Genomic DNA, 17,753 nt, shown 5'->3' with positions numbered 1-17,753 from the left:
CTTGAATTGCACAAAATGGCGTTTCAGTCGTTTCTTAGAAATCACGTGATCGAAAGGGACTTTCCCTTTTTAACGTTAATTTGAAATTCAAAAGTTTTATTTAAAGGTTAGTTTCAAGAAGCGATAGGGAAGTCATGCCAGGCGTTAATATTTTCTCGAATGTTCCATTCGTTGGCTGCTTTATACTTGAACTATTTGTTTCTCCCAGTTTGTTCTCACACACGGGAGATGTAGATCTTTAATTCTCCGAGCATTTAAAAGAGTTCCGAAATGCGTCGAATTATTAATAAATATAATGAATTACTATCCCGCTTTACTGCCTTCCTTTAATTCAAGCAAACATGTCAAAACATATATATATATATACCGAAACAGGCGTTTTTCAGGGGAATGATGTACACATTGATTTGAATATACTTTTTGCTCTGTTCAAACATTTCGTGCCACTTTCTGCCATTTCTTTATCGCTTGGTTAGATTGGTCCTTAAAACTAAATGGCTCTTTATTTCATATTTTTCGTTTTCGATAGCTCGATTATTTTTTGGCACCCTGTAGTTATGTTGTGAATTGTTTTAGTTACCAAGGTTGTTCAAGGTTACTCTTAGGTTTAAAGTCCAAGGCCGCTTAAGGCTTAGCCCACACTCGCAGTTCTTTGGTTTTTGAGCAGTTTTATCTAGTGTTTACTTTGAAAGAGTCGTTTGGGTTGTCTTAGTTCCCGTTAAAAAGGTTTTCACTCAGTAAAAACTACAGAGGGAAAACAAACAACACGCAATGGAATTATTACTACGCTTATCAGTTGAGTATGCACCGAGGGAAGTTTCGCGCCCAAGTTTTACCGTTAAAACTCTGCTGTTGTCAGGGGCGACAGAACTAGTTTCCATTGGAAACATCTCGTGCTATTGACGTCATCAGTCTGCTGTGCGCGCGAAACCGAACTTCCAGATTCGAGAAAGATGGCGGAGTATCAGGTGAAAGTGGAATATACTGGAGCACAAAGATCGGAAGAACAAAAATGGATCAGTTTTATGGTGCCAACAGCTTTTGTGAACTCAGGCCATTACTCTTTTCAGACACTGGTGCAAGACATAACGGGTCGATGCCCAAGTCTGAACTTCCTGCATGAATATAATATGAGAATCCGGTACTTAGACGACGAGGATAATTGGATCAATCTAAACAACAACGACGAGCGAGGCTTTCAGGAATTTTGGCAGAGCGCAAGAACTGTTCCAGAAAGAGAATTTAAAAGAATTAAACTGAAGGCTGGGGTTCTCGGTTCCCCAGTTCAAGCTGGCCCGTCTCGAGCGAGTTCATCAAGCACTAAAGTCCGGTATGATACGAGCACATCTTCATTCATGCCGTCACCTGCTGCTGAAACATGTACAGGGAACAGTTTCAAGTTTGTAAACACTATTCCTGCACAAAACGCTGCGCTGTCAGGCACAGACCTTAACCCTGTGGATCGGATGCTATCGAAAAAACTTGCAAGTGTTGAAAGTGCGACAAAGGCGTTAGAAAATGCCAAAGTCCAAAAGGACAACTTTGAAAGGGAATTATCAAAAGCAGAGTTACATAACTCCGGTCCTCTTTCCGTCTGTGGGAAATGCCATTTGAAGATAGGTCACACTAGGAGAAACTGTGATGGAGACGATTGTTCATCCGTAATGTTGTGTGGAATTATTGATAAGCATCCCACTGACAAAGCTGCAAGACGAAAGTTATCACAGCAGGTAACTAAATGCGAGACTGAATTAGCAAATCTCCAAAGCGACTACAACAACAAACTTAAAGCTTACAAATGTGTTGAAGATTCCTTTGCTAGAAAGATTGAGGCTGATATCGTCGCTTCTGAGCCAGATAGATACATCGTTAACGGTGTAAAAAACTGGGCGCTTCTCAATAAACACATAGCGCTACTTCAGAAGAAATGCAACGGAAAGCTACCTCCAAGGCACAGTATAACGCAGTTATTGAGAGAAGCAGTCCAAGAACACGAAATGAAATCGTCACACCAACCTCACAACAGGGAAAGATTTGTGAACCCAAAGAAGCGAGTTTTGGAGGAAGAATATTCCATCAAATTTCCTCGACGCAGTTCATCGGCTGCAAATACTTCCTCCACGTTTTTAAGTTCGCCATTTTTGTCAGAGATGGAAGAATCTGATTTCAGACTAGCAGTTCGTCTGCAAGAGGAATTCAATAACGAACAATCAAGCGATGTATTGGCGACAGCTGATTTTGTATCCCCCTGTAGAGAAAATGATTACTCTGGCATGTATGTACCCGCTCAGGGCTGGAAATCACCTACTGTCGAACCCGAATCATCTCAGAGAGAAGAGGATGCGGCGAATGCCCTCATAGAACTTCAACGAAAAAACAAATGATGTGCAAGAATATTGACCTTTACATGCATTATTTGTGAAACCCTAGCCTATGTTAAATCGTTATAAATGTTCAGGTCAGCTGTCAGGTTACGTTCTCGTTTTGTTGGTCGGAATTTGTTCACATTGCTTCCGATTGTTTAGATTCCCGTCGCGGTTTATCGGGAATTTAATATATCTTGTAGTACAACATCCAGATGTGTGAACGTTTGCGTTTTTATTTGTAACAACAGTTTCAATCTTTAAAAATTAAAATTAATTAAGTTAATTCACAGTAATTCAAGGACCCAAAACCGTGTTTATCAAAACAAACTTTTTCACATAGAAGACCGAATGGTTTCTGTTACTATTTTTAGCGACAACTTGTTTTGGAACCGATTCGCCGACAGCCTGAAGAAAGAAGACGCTTTTAATCAGCTTTCCTTGCTTTCTACTGACAAAAGTTATAAATTTGGCGAGTACTTCAATCGGCGAATTTACGGAAACAATGAAATAAGAATTTTCGGTAATAAAGTTGTCGCTAAAAATACCTCTTGTTTACAAAATGTTGAGTTCTTATCAGAAATATTTAATCCACTTTTTGAAGGTTTGAATTAAGTTGTTGTTGTAAGATACATGTGTAATTATTATTACACGAATGGAACTCATTTCAAAAAGGAAAAACATTGATTACAGACAGTTTTCACATCATTTATTAACCCTTTTACTAACTGAGACATCACTTGGGAAATTAAATCCTGTGACATCTGTTCTTAAAATACAGTAAATTTCAGGGTTGACAATAAACGGCACTAAAATGAAATCAATGGATTACAGTTTTGTGACTAGCAACTCTGCGGAAACAGTCAAAAACTAAATATTAATGTATGAAGTATATCTGAAAAAATTTACCATGTCATTTGAAGTTATGTAGTCTTGTGCTCAGCTTCGAATGCAGCAAGTTGAATGTTTTCGTTTGTGACTTCCCAAAGGTCATAACGCATCACGGTCCTCATTTTGTTAAAAACAAACTCAACTGGATTAAAATCAGGAGAGTATGTTGGGGTGTAGACAAGTTCAATGTTTCGATCATTCAGCCACTCCTGTAATGCTTCCCCACCTGCAAAATGGTGAGTAGCACAGTTGTCTATCACGAGTATGTCTCCTACTTCAAGCGCCGGTCTTCCTGTTTCCATGTTGGCTGCGTTTCCAGCCTCACCGAAAAACCGAAGAAATTCGATGGTATCCGATGCACCTTGCACTGTATTCATATATTCTACCCCGTGTAATCCAGCTAAAAGATTAACTGTTATATTAGGTGAATCGTGATAACGTAAGAGTTTTATGCATCTTTCTCCAACTGGTGCGTGACCATACAATCGCTTACCGTGGAAAGGTAATTTTAAACCACATTCGTCGAAGAACTTGAGCTTAAAGGGATCTTTGGTATGAAGGTAATCAATGAACATTTGAGTGTATGCCATATTTTCTACACTAAATCTTTCTTGGGCAACAGTGCTAATTTTTTCCTTGAATATTTCAAACCAGACAACATATTGTTGTTCAATGCACGCGAAATCGCAGAAATGGAAGTTCCATTTGGAATGTCACCAAATTCGTTCAAACCGTCGTAAATTTCCCTTAGTGATGAAGTCGGCCTTTCTCTTTTGACAGTCTCAATAAACTGCAAGTCACCTTGAGTTAAATTAGAGGTGTTTCCTCCTCCATGCCGCCGTGGTTCAATGGTACGTTCAGTGTGTAGACGCTGCCACACGTTTTTCACAGTATTTTTACTGACTTTGAAAGCGTTTGCCACATCCGAAAATTTACCAGGAAAGTAGCCGGTATTAATATCGCCACCATTCCTAACTATTTCATCTACTAACGATGTTCGTAGATCACGCGAAAGTGCACAGCCCTTTATAAAGGTTCTGCCTTTCGAATTTAACCTCTCCATGTTTTTCGCACTTGTCAGTGAATCAACTTTCGCGCGAACGGGACTGCTGACGTCAATAGCACGAGATGTTTCCAATGGAAACTAGTTCTGTCGCCCCTGACAACAGCAGAATTTTAACGGTAAAACTTGGGCGCGAAACTTCCCTCGGTGCATACTCAACTGATAAGCGTAGTAAAATGGAAACGTGTCTTCCGGCTTTATTGCATTTCCTTGTTTAAGCAAACATGTGTTGAGAAAACTCGCTTAAACGACAGAAGATACCATTATTCTTCTCGTAGATGGGCTGTTTATTATTAACTGGGCGTTTAGTCCAGTTCATAGATTCGGTAGCTCATTATACAATTTATACCTCATTCTCCCTGTTGTTTCGTTAATGAGGGTTTTGTTTTTTGCGTATATTTTGAAGGAAAAGGAGAGACGTCATGTTATGTTGTGTAAAATTAGGAGGAACGCTAGGAATGAGTTGGATGACAGGGGAGGAAGCAGGTGAATGCGAAGTTTTCGGGACGAAAAGATTGAAAAAGTTGTTCAAAAAACGCCATTTTGAATAATAGCGGACATATTTGACCGTCGGAGACTAGAGGAATCGTGGACTCTGGGGACGAGAATGGCGAGTCGCAGCCTGAATGTGCGTTTGGAATCCAAATGAACCGAAAAGGAATTTTGTATAAAGGATGACAGGAAGAATTTCTTGTGAGAGGAGGTTGAAATAGGCTGTGCACTGAAGGCAGACGGTGATGAGAGACGAGTTCAGGTATGACATGTGTTTATAATAGAATGCAGTTTGCGCGTTCCTATGTTTATTGACCTTTATTGCCAGCTTTCGCTTTGATTTTGGACCGGCGATCCGATTAAAACAACTTGAACTGTTTAGTTAAGTAAGAATACTCAAAGCAATGGTCGTCGGGTTATTGTTTTTGGTTCTTTAAGAGCATTTTATCGGCATTGCATTATGTATGTTTTTGGAAGAAATGCGTGGTTTACGTTTTTGGCTGTGTTTGCTAGATCTGGTTTTGTTTGGCCAGAAAATTACTGAAATAAGCTTAACATATTTCTTTTACCCTTTGTTCGCTTTTTGGAGGCAAAGTTATTTTGGCTACTGTGTGCAACATTGAAGGTGATATAAAGACAAGAACTGCAAGCAGTTTATAATCGTGCGGGTAATGCTTGACCTCCTGACCTCTTTCAGTGCTTTGGCTTAAAGGCACGGCACCGCACAGTAAAATATTTAGAAAAGCAGTCACTTGAGAAACACACAAGTCGTGTTTGCGTTAGTCACGGAGTGAACGTGACATGAATTTCCTTTACCACATCATCTTTTTCTTTTTAAAACCACATGCCTGGCCGGAAAAATGCCTGCTTACGCATGCAAATATTTATTTTGTTCCGAATGTTCAATAAAATAACCCAAACCAGTTCATTTAAAAGAAAGCCAAATCACGCCAAAATAAAGAGTAGACTAAGGCCATCCCATTGTATTTCTCCGTTTAGCGGATGAGGTGTATCCCGTGCTTTGACACATTCTTGCTGAGCTTGCAACTTACATTTCGATAACGTTTCGATTCTCAAAATACCGTAAACTCAAAACAAAAATTGGGATATCCAGAAAATAAGTCGTTGTTTTGCAATATTTAACACGTTCTGGCTAAATTGTACGACTTATATTCGCTCCGAGCCAAACGCTTGAGTAACACAACAATAAGTATTTCACACAAACAGAGCGCAGAGTATTCAAACAGAAAATAGGTGAATGATTATTTATAGCTACAAGCGAGAGATCGCGTGACATGGGTCTGACGTAGTGGTAGTTTTAAATAGCTTGGACATGTCCAAGCGGTCTTTGTTTTCTCTATGTGATTATATTCAGCCCTCTCTTCTTGTAAAATATGGAATGAAACAAAATTATACATTTCAGAGAGCAGAGTGTTCATGTTAAACGCGAGTGATCGGCTGATCGCTACGGTTTTGAAATCTGTCATGACCTAATGGTTCTTTATTTAGCTTGCACCACTTGTACATGTCAAACTGCGTTGTTTTGCAGTATTCAGTACAGTCCGGGTACGTAATACGGCGTTTTGTTTTCACTCTGAGTCAAACGCTTCAATAAAACAGTTCTTCCTCATAAAATTTCTTTAAAGTGGAGTCTGGCTGAAAAAAGTGCACTGCAGTGACGCTTGCAGCTTCCGGCGAAGACAAAATTGCGTGAATGACGTAGTGTTTACTACGAAAATAGCTTTCACAATTTGAATATTTAGTACTCGCTCTGAGACAAACGTAAGAATCTCCAAAAAGATGTTTCAGATTGATTTTTTTTTTCAAGATAAGACCAAGAAATGTTTCGAAAAGTATTTGAATTTCGAAAGTTTTGAAGCCGTAAAAATTGTGCGTGTCTGAGCCGTGGAATTTATTAATTGGTATTGCGTTCACAATATTAAAATAGTTTGGACATGGCAAAGAAAGCAAGATTTTGCAATGCGAATCTCCAGTACTCGCTCCAAGTCAAGACTTAAATGCCGGACACAAAAATATATATATATTTCGCGTTTAACAGAGCATAGAGTACTCGTAAAATTAGACGGGAATGATTTTGTAACACAGCTTCCAGGGAGTGAACATTAAAACTTGTACGATTTGAACGTAATATTTCGCAAGTAATGAAAACTTGCGTGACCGTGACCAAGGGATCGGCTGGGCCGCGAGGTTCTGGAACGATTTACCGACAAAAAAAAAAAAAAAAACGACAAAATCTGACACAGATTATGAATCGGGCCCAGGCCCCGCCCGATTAATAAAGAGGGTTAATTGTTGTCTTACTGATATCCGTTTGCTTCAAATCTGTTTATAAGCTCGGGGAACTTGCTACAAAACGGAAATAATTTTTGAAACTGCATGAAGCTGATATTGCATGGCTAAAAATAGTTGCCTTAGTTCATGATGGTGCATTCTCCCATTATAGTCGCTACATATAGATGTGCTACGAAATGGAATGAAGTTGTTTAAAAACCGATAGCCTATTGAATATTGGTCATACACCGATACAAGCAATTTGTTCTTTAAAAAGAAAAAACCTGGCGGTTTGCTGCTGTGTGAGAGTTTTAGGGCCTGTTTACATGATTCATGAATGACTCATTCCGGAACAAGTTAATCCCATCCCGATATATTTCACTCTATCTGTTTACATAATACCAAGACAAAAGTCAAGTCATTCCCAAATGAGTTCATTCTGGTTTTTAAATGAATTTGATTCCGAGATGAAACCGCTTCTTGTGAAACCACATACAGAGGTCACAGTTTGAACTCAGAGCAAAAAAATGTTAATTATAGCGTTTACTGTTTATTAGCCCGAAGAAGCAGCCCTATGGTCAAATTGCTTGTTAAAATTGCAGATATAGCCATCATGAGCATTAAAAATAACATGTTTGCGCAAAACATGCGCCATCTTGTTTTGATCTTGAGTGAAAACTACGCACGTGAAAACGACTTTGGTTGAGCTGGTCGATTATGTCATGTGGAATGTATGCAGTCAACGAACTTCATTGTGAACTTGTTCCGAAATATAAGTCATTCTGGAACTATATATAAACAGGCCCTCATGTGCAAGCAGCAAGGCGTGTGAGGCATGGCAGCGAGGTATATGAGGCAAAAATCCCTACTCCAAATGAAAAGGTTAATCGGAGTGCTATATTTAAGCTAACTGATCTGCTATTTAGCTGGCTTACTAGAATGGATCGCACACCTTGCTGCCTCGCACTTTTGTGACGACCTGCTGTATGACCCCTTATAATAGACTGTCTTTACTAACCCGGTGGAAGTCGTCGTTCAAAATATGGGTATCACAGAACTGTAAATTGTAGATCACTACAGCAAGGTTTTTTGGTGTTGTGTTCATGTGTATACATAGTACTTGTGTATGGAAAAATTCACTGCATTTAGTGGGTTTCTTGTTTAGTGTTGTTTTGTTTGTATGCACTGTGACCAGTGATTTTTTTTCCTCCCTTCCCCTCAGGCATTAGCAGGCCATTCACTTGTTATGCAAGTGAAAGAAAGTAAAATCCCAGGTACCTGGGAGAAAAGTGAGTGGGGGGACTCCCCTGCCTCTTATGTTCTCCCACCATGGAACTCCTTTGTAAAATACTTATACCAATCAAGTGTAAAGGTGGATGACGATAACTTGCAGGACTGTCATATATTTAAGTTTTTATGCAGCCAAACATTGAAGTTATCACCCGTAGCATTTCATTCTCAATGCAACTTGTAAAGTAACACCAATCAAACTGTTTACCTGTAACATTGAGTGAGCTCATGATCAGCCGTAACAGGTGTTACGGGTTACAGCCCTTAATGACAGCCCTGGATAAGGGATGATAACATTGTTGGTAGCTGTGAAATGAATTCTTTATCTTACCTTCTCAATTGTGGTGCTTTCAAGATATTTTCTATACTTAATTGTTTGTTTTTTTAAAGGTGTTATTTAGACTTGTGAAAATTTAAAAAGAATATTTGACAGGTGAACTCACGTAAAAATGCAAGGTGAGATTGTGTCCTTCTTGGGTTGCTGTATGTTCATCCCACGTGGGATGCTGCCTAAAGGATTCTAAAATGACCTGGGTGGGGTGTCACCTAGGATCCTGCTAATTACTCCAGGTGGGATCCCACTCGAGATACCTGCTGCTAATTCCACGTGGAATTTTAGCTGTGCATTGATCCCAGGGGGGGGGGGATCCCACCAGGGATCCTAACTAGTTCTAGGCAGGATCTCAGCTGGAATCCCATCTAATTCTAGGTCTCTACGCAAATTATCTGAAGTGGTAATTCCACATGATCAGGCAAAAAAGATATATTAATTAGCTGTCTTAGATAAGAACAGAATCAATACACTGTAGTTTTGTCATTTGAGTTTGATATATTCAATGTAGTCATCTCATTCATCTTAAATACATTGTAATTCCATTCCATTCATGTGGCCACCAATGAGCCACAAGGAGACAATATTAAAGCTAGGTGTTCTTTAAACAAGAAAATGACTGGTACTGAGCATTTGCTCAGGTCAACTTGAAGGGTAGGTAGGTGATTGTGTTAATGGAGTGGTGGTAATGGACTTGGCCCATTATTATTACTGAAAATTACTGAAAAGTTTTTTCAATAACTCAATTTTGTTTTTGTTTATTTAAGGAGTTATAATAGTTTCAACAACTGATTGGAACAAAGTGGTGCAAGGAACACTGCTGCTGTGATCTGCATACCTAAATCTGGAAAGGCTGTATTAGCTCACATGAAGGGAGAAAAAGGTTGCTTTTTATGTGAAGATAAAGGCAATGGGGCTGGCAATGGCTTACAGAGATTTTGGCTTTACAGCACAGGCATGTTGCTCCACATGATACCCATGGAAAAGTTGTTATCCGGAACGTTATTTAAAATGGAGAACAGGTACGGCCTCGTACCCAGACGCCTCTCTCTTGTTTGGGGACATGGGCGTGCAAGGGCTTCGCGCTCGCTTTGTTCTCGCTTCGTCGGAGAAAGAAAATCGAGGCGCCTGAGGAGGAGGCAGGAACAGGTAAGTGTTACTAGCAGTTATTGTATGCTGTTACTAACCAGTTAATTATTTTCAATACAAGTTTTTTTTAACTTTTTCATGTATCCAACACTTATTAATTAACATGATATATCTTCTGGTATATTTTATTTATTAATATTATTATTGCTGTCAGTCATATGGAGGTGATATCCTGAAGGGAGAGATGAAATGGAAGTGAAGTTCACCATTAGTTAGTCCGTCTGATCAAAACCAGTGAAGTTGATCACCTGCCTTGACCACCTTATAAATAATTATACTGAATATTTTCAAGTGCTGAATCGATTTTTTTTTATTGAGGTCAATGGGATAAATGGTGCTTCTGTGTCTTTGCTGTTTAAATAATTTGACCTTGTGGTGTGTTGACTACAACTGTCAAGGTCATTAAAAATTTCAATTATTGAATATCAAGTTAATAAATCATTAAGATGATTTATAAACTTGATATTCAAGCTTCAGAATACAGAAATTAGCCTCTCTACTAGTATTGAAAGGTGTCTTAGTTAATTACTTGCTTCACTACAGTATGCAAATGACAGCTATCACAATTCTTGTGAGTGAGCAGATAACATCAAAACAGCTAATAATGATTAATAAATGCATTTATATGGCAGATTTTCCATATGTATTATGTTCAAATAAGCCGATGAACTGTTGGACAATTTCTACAGATTGATAGCAGTACTTTATGGTTAGATATGAATTGGTTGATGCTTTGGCATACACTTTTCATGTCAGTGCACCTGCATAACTCATAAGTGCACAGCTAATAGTATTTGCGAAATGATTCGATTTAGCACCCGGGGGGCTTATTTACTTTTGGCACCTCATGGAAGGGCGCTTATTAAGACAGGGCACTTATTTAATTTTTTGAGAAAAAACCAAACGTTCAAAACAAAACTTAAATATATATTGAAATAACTAACAATAACAGAAACTGTCAGTAACAAATTGTTGAAAGTTCAGTTACTTTTAAAAGAATTGTTTATTTTAGCAGTAAATATATACATGTTCGGTACGGTGAATGTTCGTGAGTTTATCTATTCGACATTGATGACATTTTCGTCCCCAGAGGCCGCAATCCTTTTGGGAACGAGAATGCATCGATGACTTCAATAGGGGTGGTTATCCACAATAGGGGGGTTCTTAGAATAGAGGCTCATAACAATGGGGCACTTATTAGAATAGAGGCTCTTATTGGAATAGGGGCGCTTATTGACAAAAACACATTCGAAGGGGGGCGCTTATTCGGAAGGGGGCGCTTATTGGAAGGAGGGCGCTAAATCGAATCATTACGGTAACCAATATTGTTTGGCTTTTGCACTGCCACTGGAAGTGTGGAACTAAACCAATACACCAAAATGTTGCATAGAGAAAGTGCTTTACTCACTCTATTATTTAGCAGTATATCAGCGTGAAATGTTGCCTTTTTGTCCGGTCACATGTGCCGAATTTAATTGCAAGGCTGTTTTTTGTTATAATTTATTTCTCAATTGTGTTTACAGAAAATGTCAATACTTCCTCCACAGAAGGGATTGGGAATTCCTGGTGATGGAAGGGGTCTCAAAGGCCAAAACGGTAAGGAAAGGTATGAAGCTAAATTAGATTTCCAGAGGGTTCCCTCAGGTTGGAGGTGGGGGGGGGGGGGTGGGGGGGTCTTAGGAAAAATTCCTTCTGTGAGGGAATTATGGATCATTTTTCTTCAGTTAAGCAAAATATTATTTTCTGATAAAAAAAATAGGGCGTCAGATGTCAATATTTCTAACTGCTGGAAACAATATGATGTTCAACTTGAAGCAAAAAGCGATAATGATTGTTTGAATTCTTTGTTAGACCATGTGTAGGGGTGGGTAAGGTGGGGTGTAAACTCCGTTGAAGGGCAGGTGCTGTGGTAATTGACCCTTTGAGAACTAAAGATGCACACACTGTGTCCCTTTCCCATTCCCCATAGATCACTTGGTTTCCTGTTGTCTGTGGTGGGGTAATAGAAGGGATTTTTTTGTCTAAATCATTAGTTATCAACAACAAACATCGGGGATGACGTGGTCCAACTTCTACAACAATAAAATAAAGAATTTTTGATTTTGTATCTTTTTTTCTCACTTAATGATTAATAATAATGTTACAAAAAATTCCTTTAATATAGAAAAGTGGAAAACAGACGTTATAGTAAAAAAACGTTCGGTTTTTATTTGTACATATTATAGCCTTTTAACCTTTTTTAAAAAAAATTTACATCTTAGCAAACATTATGTTGAGTAAAATTTGTATAAGTAATTGTGGGTACTTGCAGTGATTCTATAAAGTTAGCCTTTTAAAATAGTAAGCTAAAAGGATTAGGCTCAAGATGGGATTTAAAGTTGGAACCTGGTCTTACCAATGCAGTACTGTATGATGCTTTTTTTTACATTGATAATTTTGCATGCCTTGATAATTTTGATAATGGTAGAGCATCAGAGTAATATCGAAAAGTTTCAGGTACATGTATGAAGCTGATGTCAAGTGCGATTTTTGTTGTAGGTTTGTTTGGAATCTTATGTTAAGCCGCTTAAGACTTGAAATTGATAAAGCTCTTTGGTAGTGATTGCTGGCTGAGAAGGCTATAGGCTAACAGAGTTTCTCATTCCTAAAATCTGCAATTTGAATTAAGTTATGCACAAAGCTGTGGTATAAAAAGACAGTAAACGCCAAAAAAAATACATTTTTGCACCGTGTTTTCCAGCATGATAAATAGATCAAGTTATGTTGATTTGGACTCGAAGTTATTGATATTTTTGTTACTATGGGGGCCACCCATGGAGGGGAGGGGGGCAGCACATTGTGTTGTTTCGAACAAAATTTTTCTTGTTGTGTGTGGAAGCATTTCATCTGTTCGCTAAAATCTGCTTTTGTTCACGTGTTGCCAGTTATGTTTTCCTCTTGTTTGTATATCCCAAAGGCTATTTCGATTAAAGGCAAACGTCAGTTTACCATTTTTAACCAAGCCAAAGTTGCAAAGTGCCCAGCCGTCGCGACTGACAAATACAGCATTTCCTCCGCGAAAATAAAAAAAAATGCTTGAACTGAAAGACGTTTGCATTCTTCCATATGTTTGAACAACAATGCCCAGGATAAACCTTCTACTCATACTAACTTCATGCAAAAAAGTCGATATCTCGAAGAGATCTTTGATTTAGTTCAAAATTTAACTTCCCTTAAGGTAAACAACCAACTGGCAAAGTTTGGTTGGAAATCTATGAGCAGTTCTATTTCAAGGGAATTACCTTAAGGTCTCTATTCAGAATTCTTGTGAAGGCCTTACTTACAATTTTAGTGGCATTTTGTGGAAGTGCCGGGAGTAGACGAATGGTGACACCAAAAAATTTCCATACAGATAGCGCATCCAATTTTTTAATAAGCGCCACACTCGCGATCCAATAAGCGCTGCATTTAAGTCGCAAAAAAATATAATAAACAGCGCCGCGCTTATTCGAATAAATACCGTAACCTGATGATAGTACTAGTGGCTACGTGCATATCAATCAGGATGTGAAAGGTATGGGAAGCTTTGTGGTAAATTGACAATTTCTTGGGAACTTAATATTAGATGCACCAGTGTATGCAACAGTATCAACGCATACCGAAAAATAAGGGTTATAAGTGCTCCTGCTTATAATCGTGTCTAGTTATAAGCTCATCTACATAGAAACAAAAAAACATCCGGATATAAGCCCCCTCCCCCCTATGGTAGATGACAGTACTGAATAGGGCTAAGTGTTGCTTTACAGTACACACTCTTTTATCGGACACATATATGGACAGGTGCTTTGTTGCGCATTTTATTTGATTTCTGATTTTTGTGTTGGTCCCCTTTTTTATTCTATTTTACTGTACCTTTTATTGGGATTACACGCCTTCTTCCCCGCTGCCTCACATATTTGGAATACTCTAACGCAGTTATCCTTCAACAACACCATTCCATTCCCTAACTCTAGGTCTCTATATCTCCAACATAATTCTCAGACACTTAACTATTGTTAACAAAATCAATTTGCTATCCAGTCCTTGATAACCAAAATATTAAATGTCAGCCGGTTTCATCTTAAAGAAATTTACTAGCCTCCTACAAACTCAACTTATCTTCTTATCTTCGTTCTAAAACTTAAAAGGATCTTTCTCTCATTTTATTCAGTTGCAGAGCAAGAAAATACATGGTTCACAACAAGTCAAGTACACAAGAATTAAAGGCAACAACTAACGAAATGGATCCACAAGAAAGAACCATCTCACAATTATCAAGAAGGATTATAGTTCAAACAAAACCCATGGATTCTGACTCAACTTTATCAGCTGATCTGACGTTTCACCTCTACAGAGTAATGCATCACACTCGCGAAGCAACTAAAATATAAAACAAAGTAAACAAAAAGCCAAAGAACAAACTGCCGTGCAGTTATTAATACTTCACATCTGTAGAGGAATTACACTTCTTGCTTCAGTCCATTTGCCTTCTGCTTTAAAATAAAAATGTTCTTAATCGACACACGAACTATACGCAATCGCGTACTTCTGTTTCAGGGATAAAAGTCTTCAATTTGTAAATTCTGCAACTCACTTGAAGTTAACTAGAACCATGTGATTTGTCTAACAACGTCACGGCCCAAACGTCACTCGACTTACATAATGAAATACACTTTTTATTTATTTAAAATGAAAAATCTCAGTGAACTGTACTCACAGCTGGTGATTACAATGAAAAGCAATGATTGTACTCTGTATATAATATATTACTTATATATTGCTATTTCCATAATATTTCACACTCTAGCCATTAACTGTGCCTGACAACAATCCATGATAATAATCCATCTTCCCCATAAATTTTTTACAAACCAAGTCACACAACCGCACGTTTTGTCCTTCGTCTAAACCAGCCAACGATTACCTACATAAAGCTCGCAACCACACTCACCATCAAGCTAACCAAAAGTAACTTTTCCATTTCTTCTGTATGACTTGCACAACCGTCTTTACTCCTTTGAAACAACTCCTTATTTGAATCGAATATACAGAATAACCACGGCCAAAAAACCTACCATTTTCACGTTGTACCGACATACATGTATATATAGACCTGTATAATACACTAAGAACTTGACGACGTCATGAATAACTTGACAAAGCGTCGATGAAAATGACTTAGAAAATTCAAAACCCTTTTTCAAACTTTCTCTAACCCACCTTACCGGCAACCGAAACGTCCTTTCTATACAAAAATATACGAAATGACCTCCGTCCAAAAAGAATCGCCTTTACAGACTGAGGGTAACTAATATCATCAAAATTTCGCCACAGGACGAACACGAAAGCATTCAGAAAAATCACAATTACACCTTTACAATTATCTTTCAAAGTGTCTCAAACCGATACACTGAAAGGCCAATTCATTTCAACACAAACAATGTGATATCTCTAATGTGGACGTCATTTCCCGCCCAGTTTTAAGCTTCTTTAAGCTTCTTGTTCTCTATTAGTCCTCTCTACGCTTATCTCTGCTAAACTAAACTAAACTTCAAAACGTGCAGTCCTTTAAGGTCTACAGAGAGCATACCAGGGATTCTAGCCAAGACAAAACCAGATGGCTGCTGCAAAAACAAAGTACTCGGATCAACACAGAAAGTTTTAGCAATCACAACCAGATAGCTACGACTATTATTATTCAAAAAGAAGGGTTTGAAATGGTTTTGTGATTCTCCTGGTTCATTCGAAATCAGACATCAGACAATCATAGCAAATCCCAGAAAACAAAACTATCCAAAACTATGACATCGCTTCAATACATGTTTCAATTTTTGCTCAATCTTGCGTTTGTGATAGACAACCTTAGGAGTTTTCAATGGACATAAAATCGAGAGATTGTGTATTACCCTGATCAATTGCTCTCTTAGTTCCTTGCCCCCTGGTGGGGGATAGGGCCGGACATCAATGCTCGCCATCTGTCCCTATTTTTGGCCACAGCTGCTGCTGCAGCCCACGATGTTAGTCCCAGCTCAGCGCGTTCCTTCTCCACCGTTCTCCGCCATGTTTCCCTTGGCCGTCCTCTGCTTCTTTTCCCGCTTGGTGCCCAGGATAATGCCACGCGTGGGTTTCGGTTTGGTGCCATACGCAGAACATGACCTAGCCACTTCCATCGCCTTCGTCGTACTTGTAAACTGATCTTTTCGATTCCTGCTCTTCTCCGAATTTCATCATTAGACACACGCATGGGCCAATGGACTTTCAAGATTCTCCTTAGAGATTTGTGAAGGAAGGTGTCAAGCCTTTTTTCATCCGCTTTTGTCTTCTCCAAGTCTCGCATCCATATAACAGGACAGAAATGATGTTTGACTTGAAGATCCTCATCTTAGTTTCTCGGCGGAAATCACCTGTTCTCCACACCTTTGATTGAAAGGGACTTTCCCTTTTTAAAGGGACAATAATCTGCCGAAATACTACAATTTCACTCAGCCTATGTGTTATTTCGCCAAATGCCAACAAATATACAGCTTAGTTAAATAAAAAGATTCTATAGAAAAAAACAGAAGCAGCAGTTTCGAGATTGCAGAATTGAAATGGACTATAGTTTGTAAAATTTGATTTATTGACAGTATGTCAAGAAATCAAACTTGCCATTCTTGTGACAGTTTGACCTTTCTGGCCGTAATTTTGTCTGTTTAGTTTACATTTCTTTGCTTCCTGATCACTTTTGGCTATGATTTCTTTCGATTTTAAGATAATGAACTAAGCTTCAAGCAAAGTCCTGCCCATAATCATGAAAACACGATATTTCAGGCGTGACAGTGCCTCTTTAATGTTGATTAAAAATTCAAAGGTTTTATTTAAAGTTTATTTTCAAAAAGTTAAATTATGCCGGGCTTTAATGATTTTCCGAAATAGTTTTATTCGTTTGGTACTTAAACTTGAATCTTTGTTTCTCCTAGTCTGATCTGACACACGGGAAATGAAGATCTTTAAAGGAGCTATGCAATGGTATTTTAAGTCACAAATTTAAATAACCAAGGACGGTTTCGAATGACAAAGATTAAGACGGATTATGAGCAACAAACTTGAAACAAATTGCCAATTTTTTCAAGTTGATTTGTTCTTGACGTAGCTCCATTAATTCTCCGAGTATATGTTTCAACGAAACATGTTACACTGTTTACATCAGGTGTCAGTTTCAAACACATTTCGTGCTGGTTAGGCCATCCCAATAAAATGTTTCGTTTCCCATCGCCCGACCGACCCATTTTTTTCGAAAAGTAAAAAAAAAAATCCAGGTTCACTAGTCAAGGAAACAAGTACTTCAGTTTACAAGCACACGATCTTGTTTTATAAACAACAATATGTATGATGTGATGTCTTTGTCTTTAATAAACATCGATACTACGTTATTTAAAGACTGTTTAGACATTTGATAAGGAATAACGAACGAAAAGACCAAATCAGGTTTTCGTACTTTGCAGCCTGGCCTTCTCTGGAACCCAGAACCCCTTCAAGTGTTCATTCTTTTTTTTCCCCGACCGACTGACCCACCATCGCAAGAGACGGGGCGATGGAAAACGAAACATTTTATTGGGATGGCCTTATGTAATTTATGCGGTTTTACGGTACTCGTATAAATTTGTACATTTTAACCAAAAAATGGAGCTCGAAATTACTGTAACATTTCCATCCATCCTTTGGTTAAGTGTCAATTTTCAAGCCCTTTGGAGGAGAAGGGCTTTCCAGCATTTAGTAAGGAGACAGCATTTGCGCTTTCTTCGGTACAAGAAAAGAATTGTTTGTACATTTTGGTTTTGCATTGCGATGCTGTGCGCTTGTATCCGTTGTCGTTAAGTTCCGT

The 17,753-nt window shown here is 38.4% G+C and overlaps 3 protein-coding genes across 7 annotated transcripts; 1 reads left to right on the top strand and 2 right to left on the bottom strand.

Moving 5' to 3' along the window:
• Positions 1 to 3,286: 3,286 nt before the first annotated feature.
• LOC144654959 (uncharacterized) lies at positions 3,287 to 3,844 on the bottom strand. Its single transcript, XM_078515189.1, has one exon. It carries the CDS (start codon positions 3,842 to 3,844, stop codon positions 3,287 to 3,289), a length of 558 nt encoding a protein of 185 aa, XP_078371315.1.
• Positions 3,845 to 3,849: 5 nt separating this feature from the next.
• Positions 3,850 to 4,317, bottom strand: LOC144654958 (paired box protein 6 homolog). The gene has a single exon (XM_078515188.1). The coding sequence runs from the start codon at positions 4,315 to 4,317 to the stop codon at positions 3,850 to 3,852; it is 468 nt and encodes a 155-aa protein (XP_078371314.1).
• Positions 4,318 to 4,630: 313 nt separating this feature from the next.
• Positions 4,631 to 14,417, top strand: LOC144655199 (uncharacterized). 5 transcript variants are annotated; one of them, XM_078515417.1, is made up of 5 exons: positions 4,687 to 5,071; positions 8,782 to 8,847; positions 9,490 to 9,871; positions 11,395 to 11,477; positions 14,061 to 14,417. In XM_078515417.1, exons 3-5 carry the CDS (start codon positions 9,590 to 9,592, stop codon positions 14,278 to 14,280), a joined length of 585 nt encoding a protein of 194 aa, XP_078371543.1. In that variant the 5' UTR covers positions 4,687 to 5,071; positions 8,782 to 8,847; positions 9,490 to 9,589; the 3' UTR covers positions 14,281 to 14,417. The 5 variants fall into 5 exon arrangements, with proteins under 5 accessions (XP_078371546.1, XP_078371545.1, XP_078371543.1 ...); XM_078515420.1 differs by lacking the exon at positions 8,782 to 8,847 and having other exon boundaries at positions 4,631 to 5,071; positions 11,419 to 11,467; XM_078515419.1 differs by lacking the exon at positions 8,782 to 8,847 and having other exon boundaries at positions 4,643 to 5,071; positions 11,395 to 11,467.
• Positions 14,418 to 17,753: the final 3,336 nt, after the last annotated feature.

The sequence above is a fragment of the Oculina patagonica genome, chromosome 5 (assembly GCF_052425735.1).
Source record: "Oculina patagonica isolate OP01 chromosome 5, crgOcupat, whole genome shotgun sequence".
Taxonomy (NCBI): Eukaryota; Metazoa; Cnidaria; class Anthozoa; order Scleractinia; family Oculinidae; genus Oculina; species Oculina patagonica.
Note: the sequence above shows the minus strand (reverse complement) of the source record. Positions and strands in the feature narration are given on the sequence as shown.

Excerpts from the sequence above, each read along its gene's own strand:
- LOC144654959 (XM_078515189.1), bottom strand. The coding sequence starts at position 3,844 with ATGGCATACACTCAAATGTTCATTGATTACCTTCATACCAAAGATCCC.
- LOC144654958 (XM_078515188.1), bottom strand. The coding sequence starts at position 4,317 with ATGGAGAGGTTAAATTCGAAAGGCAGAACCTTTATAAAGGGCTGTGCA.
- LOC144655199 (XM_078515416.1), top strand. The coding sequence starts at position 9,590 with ATGAAGGGAGAAAAAGGTTGCTTTTTATGTGAAGATAAAGGCAATGGG. Across the intron at positions 9,872-11,394 it reads TGAGGAGGAGGCAGGAACAG|AAAATGTCAATACTTCCTCC; the intron begins GTAAGTGTTACT and ends TTGTGTTTACAG. Across the intron at positions 11,478-14,060 it reads GGCCAAAACGGTAAGGAAAG|TTGCAGAGCAAGAAAATACA; the intron begins GTATGAAGCTAA and ends CATTTTATTCAG.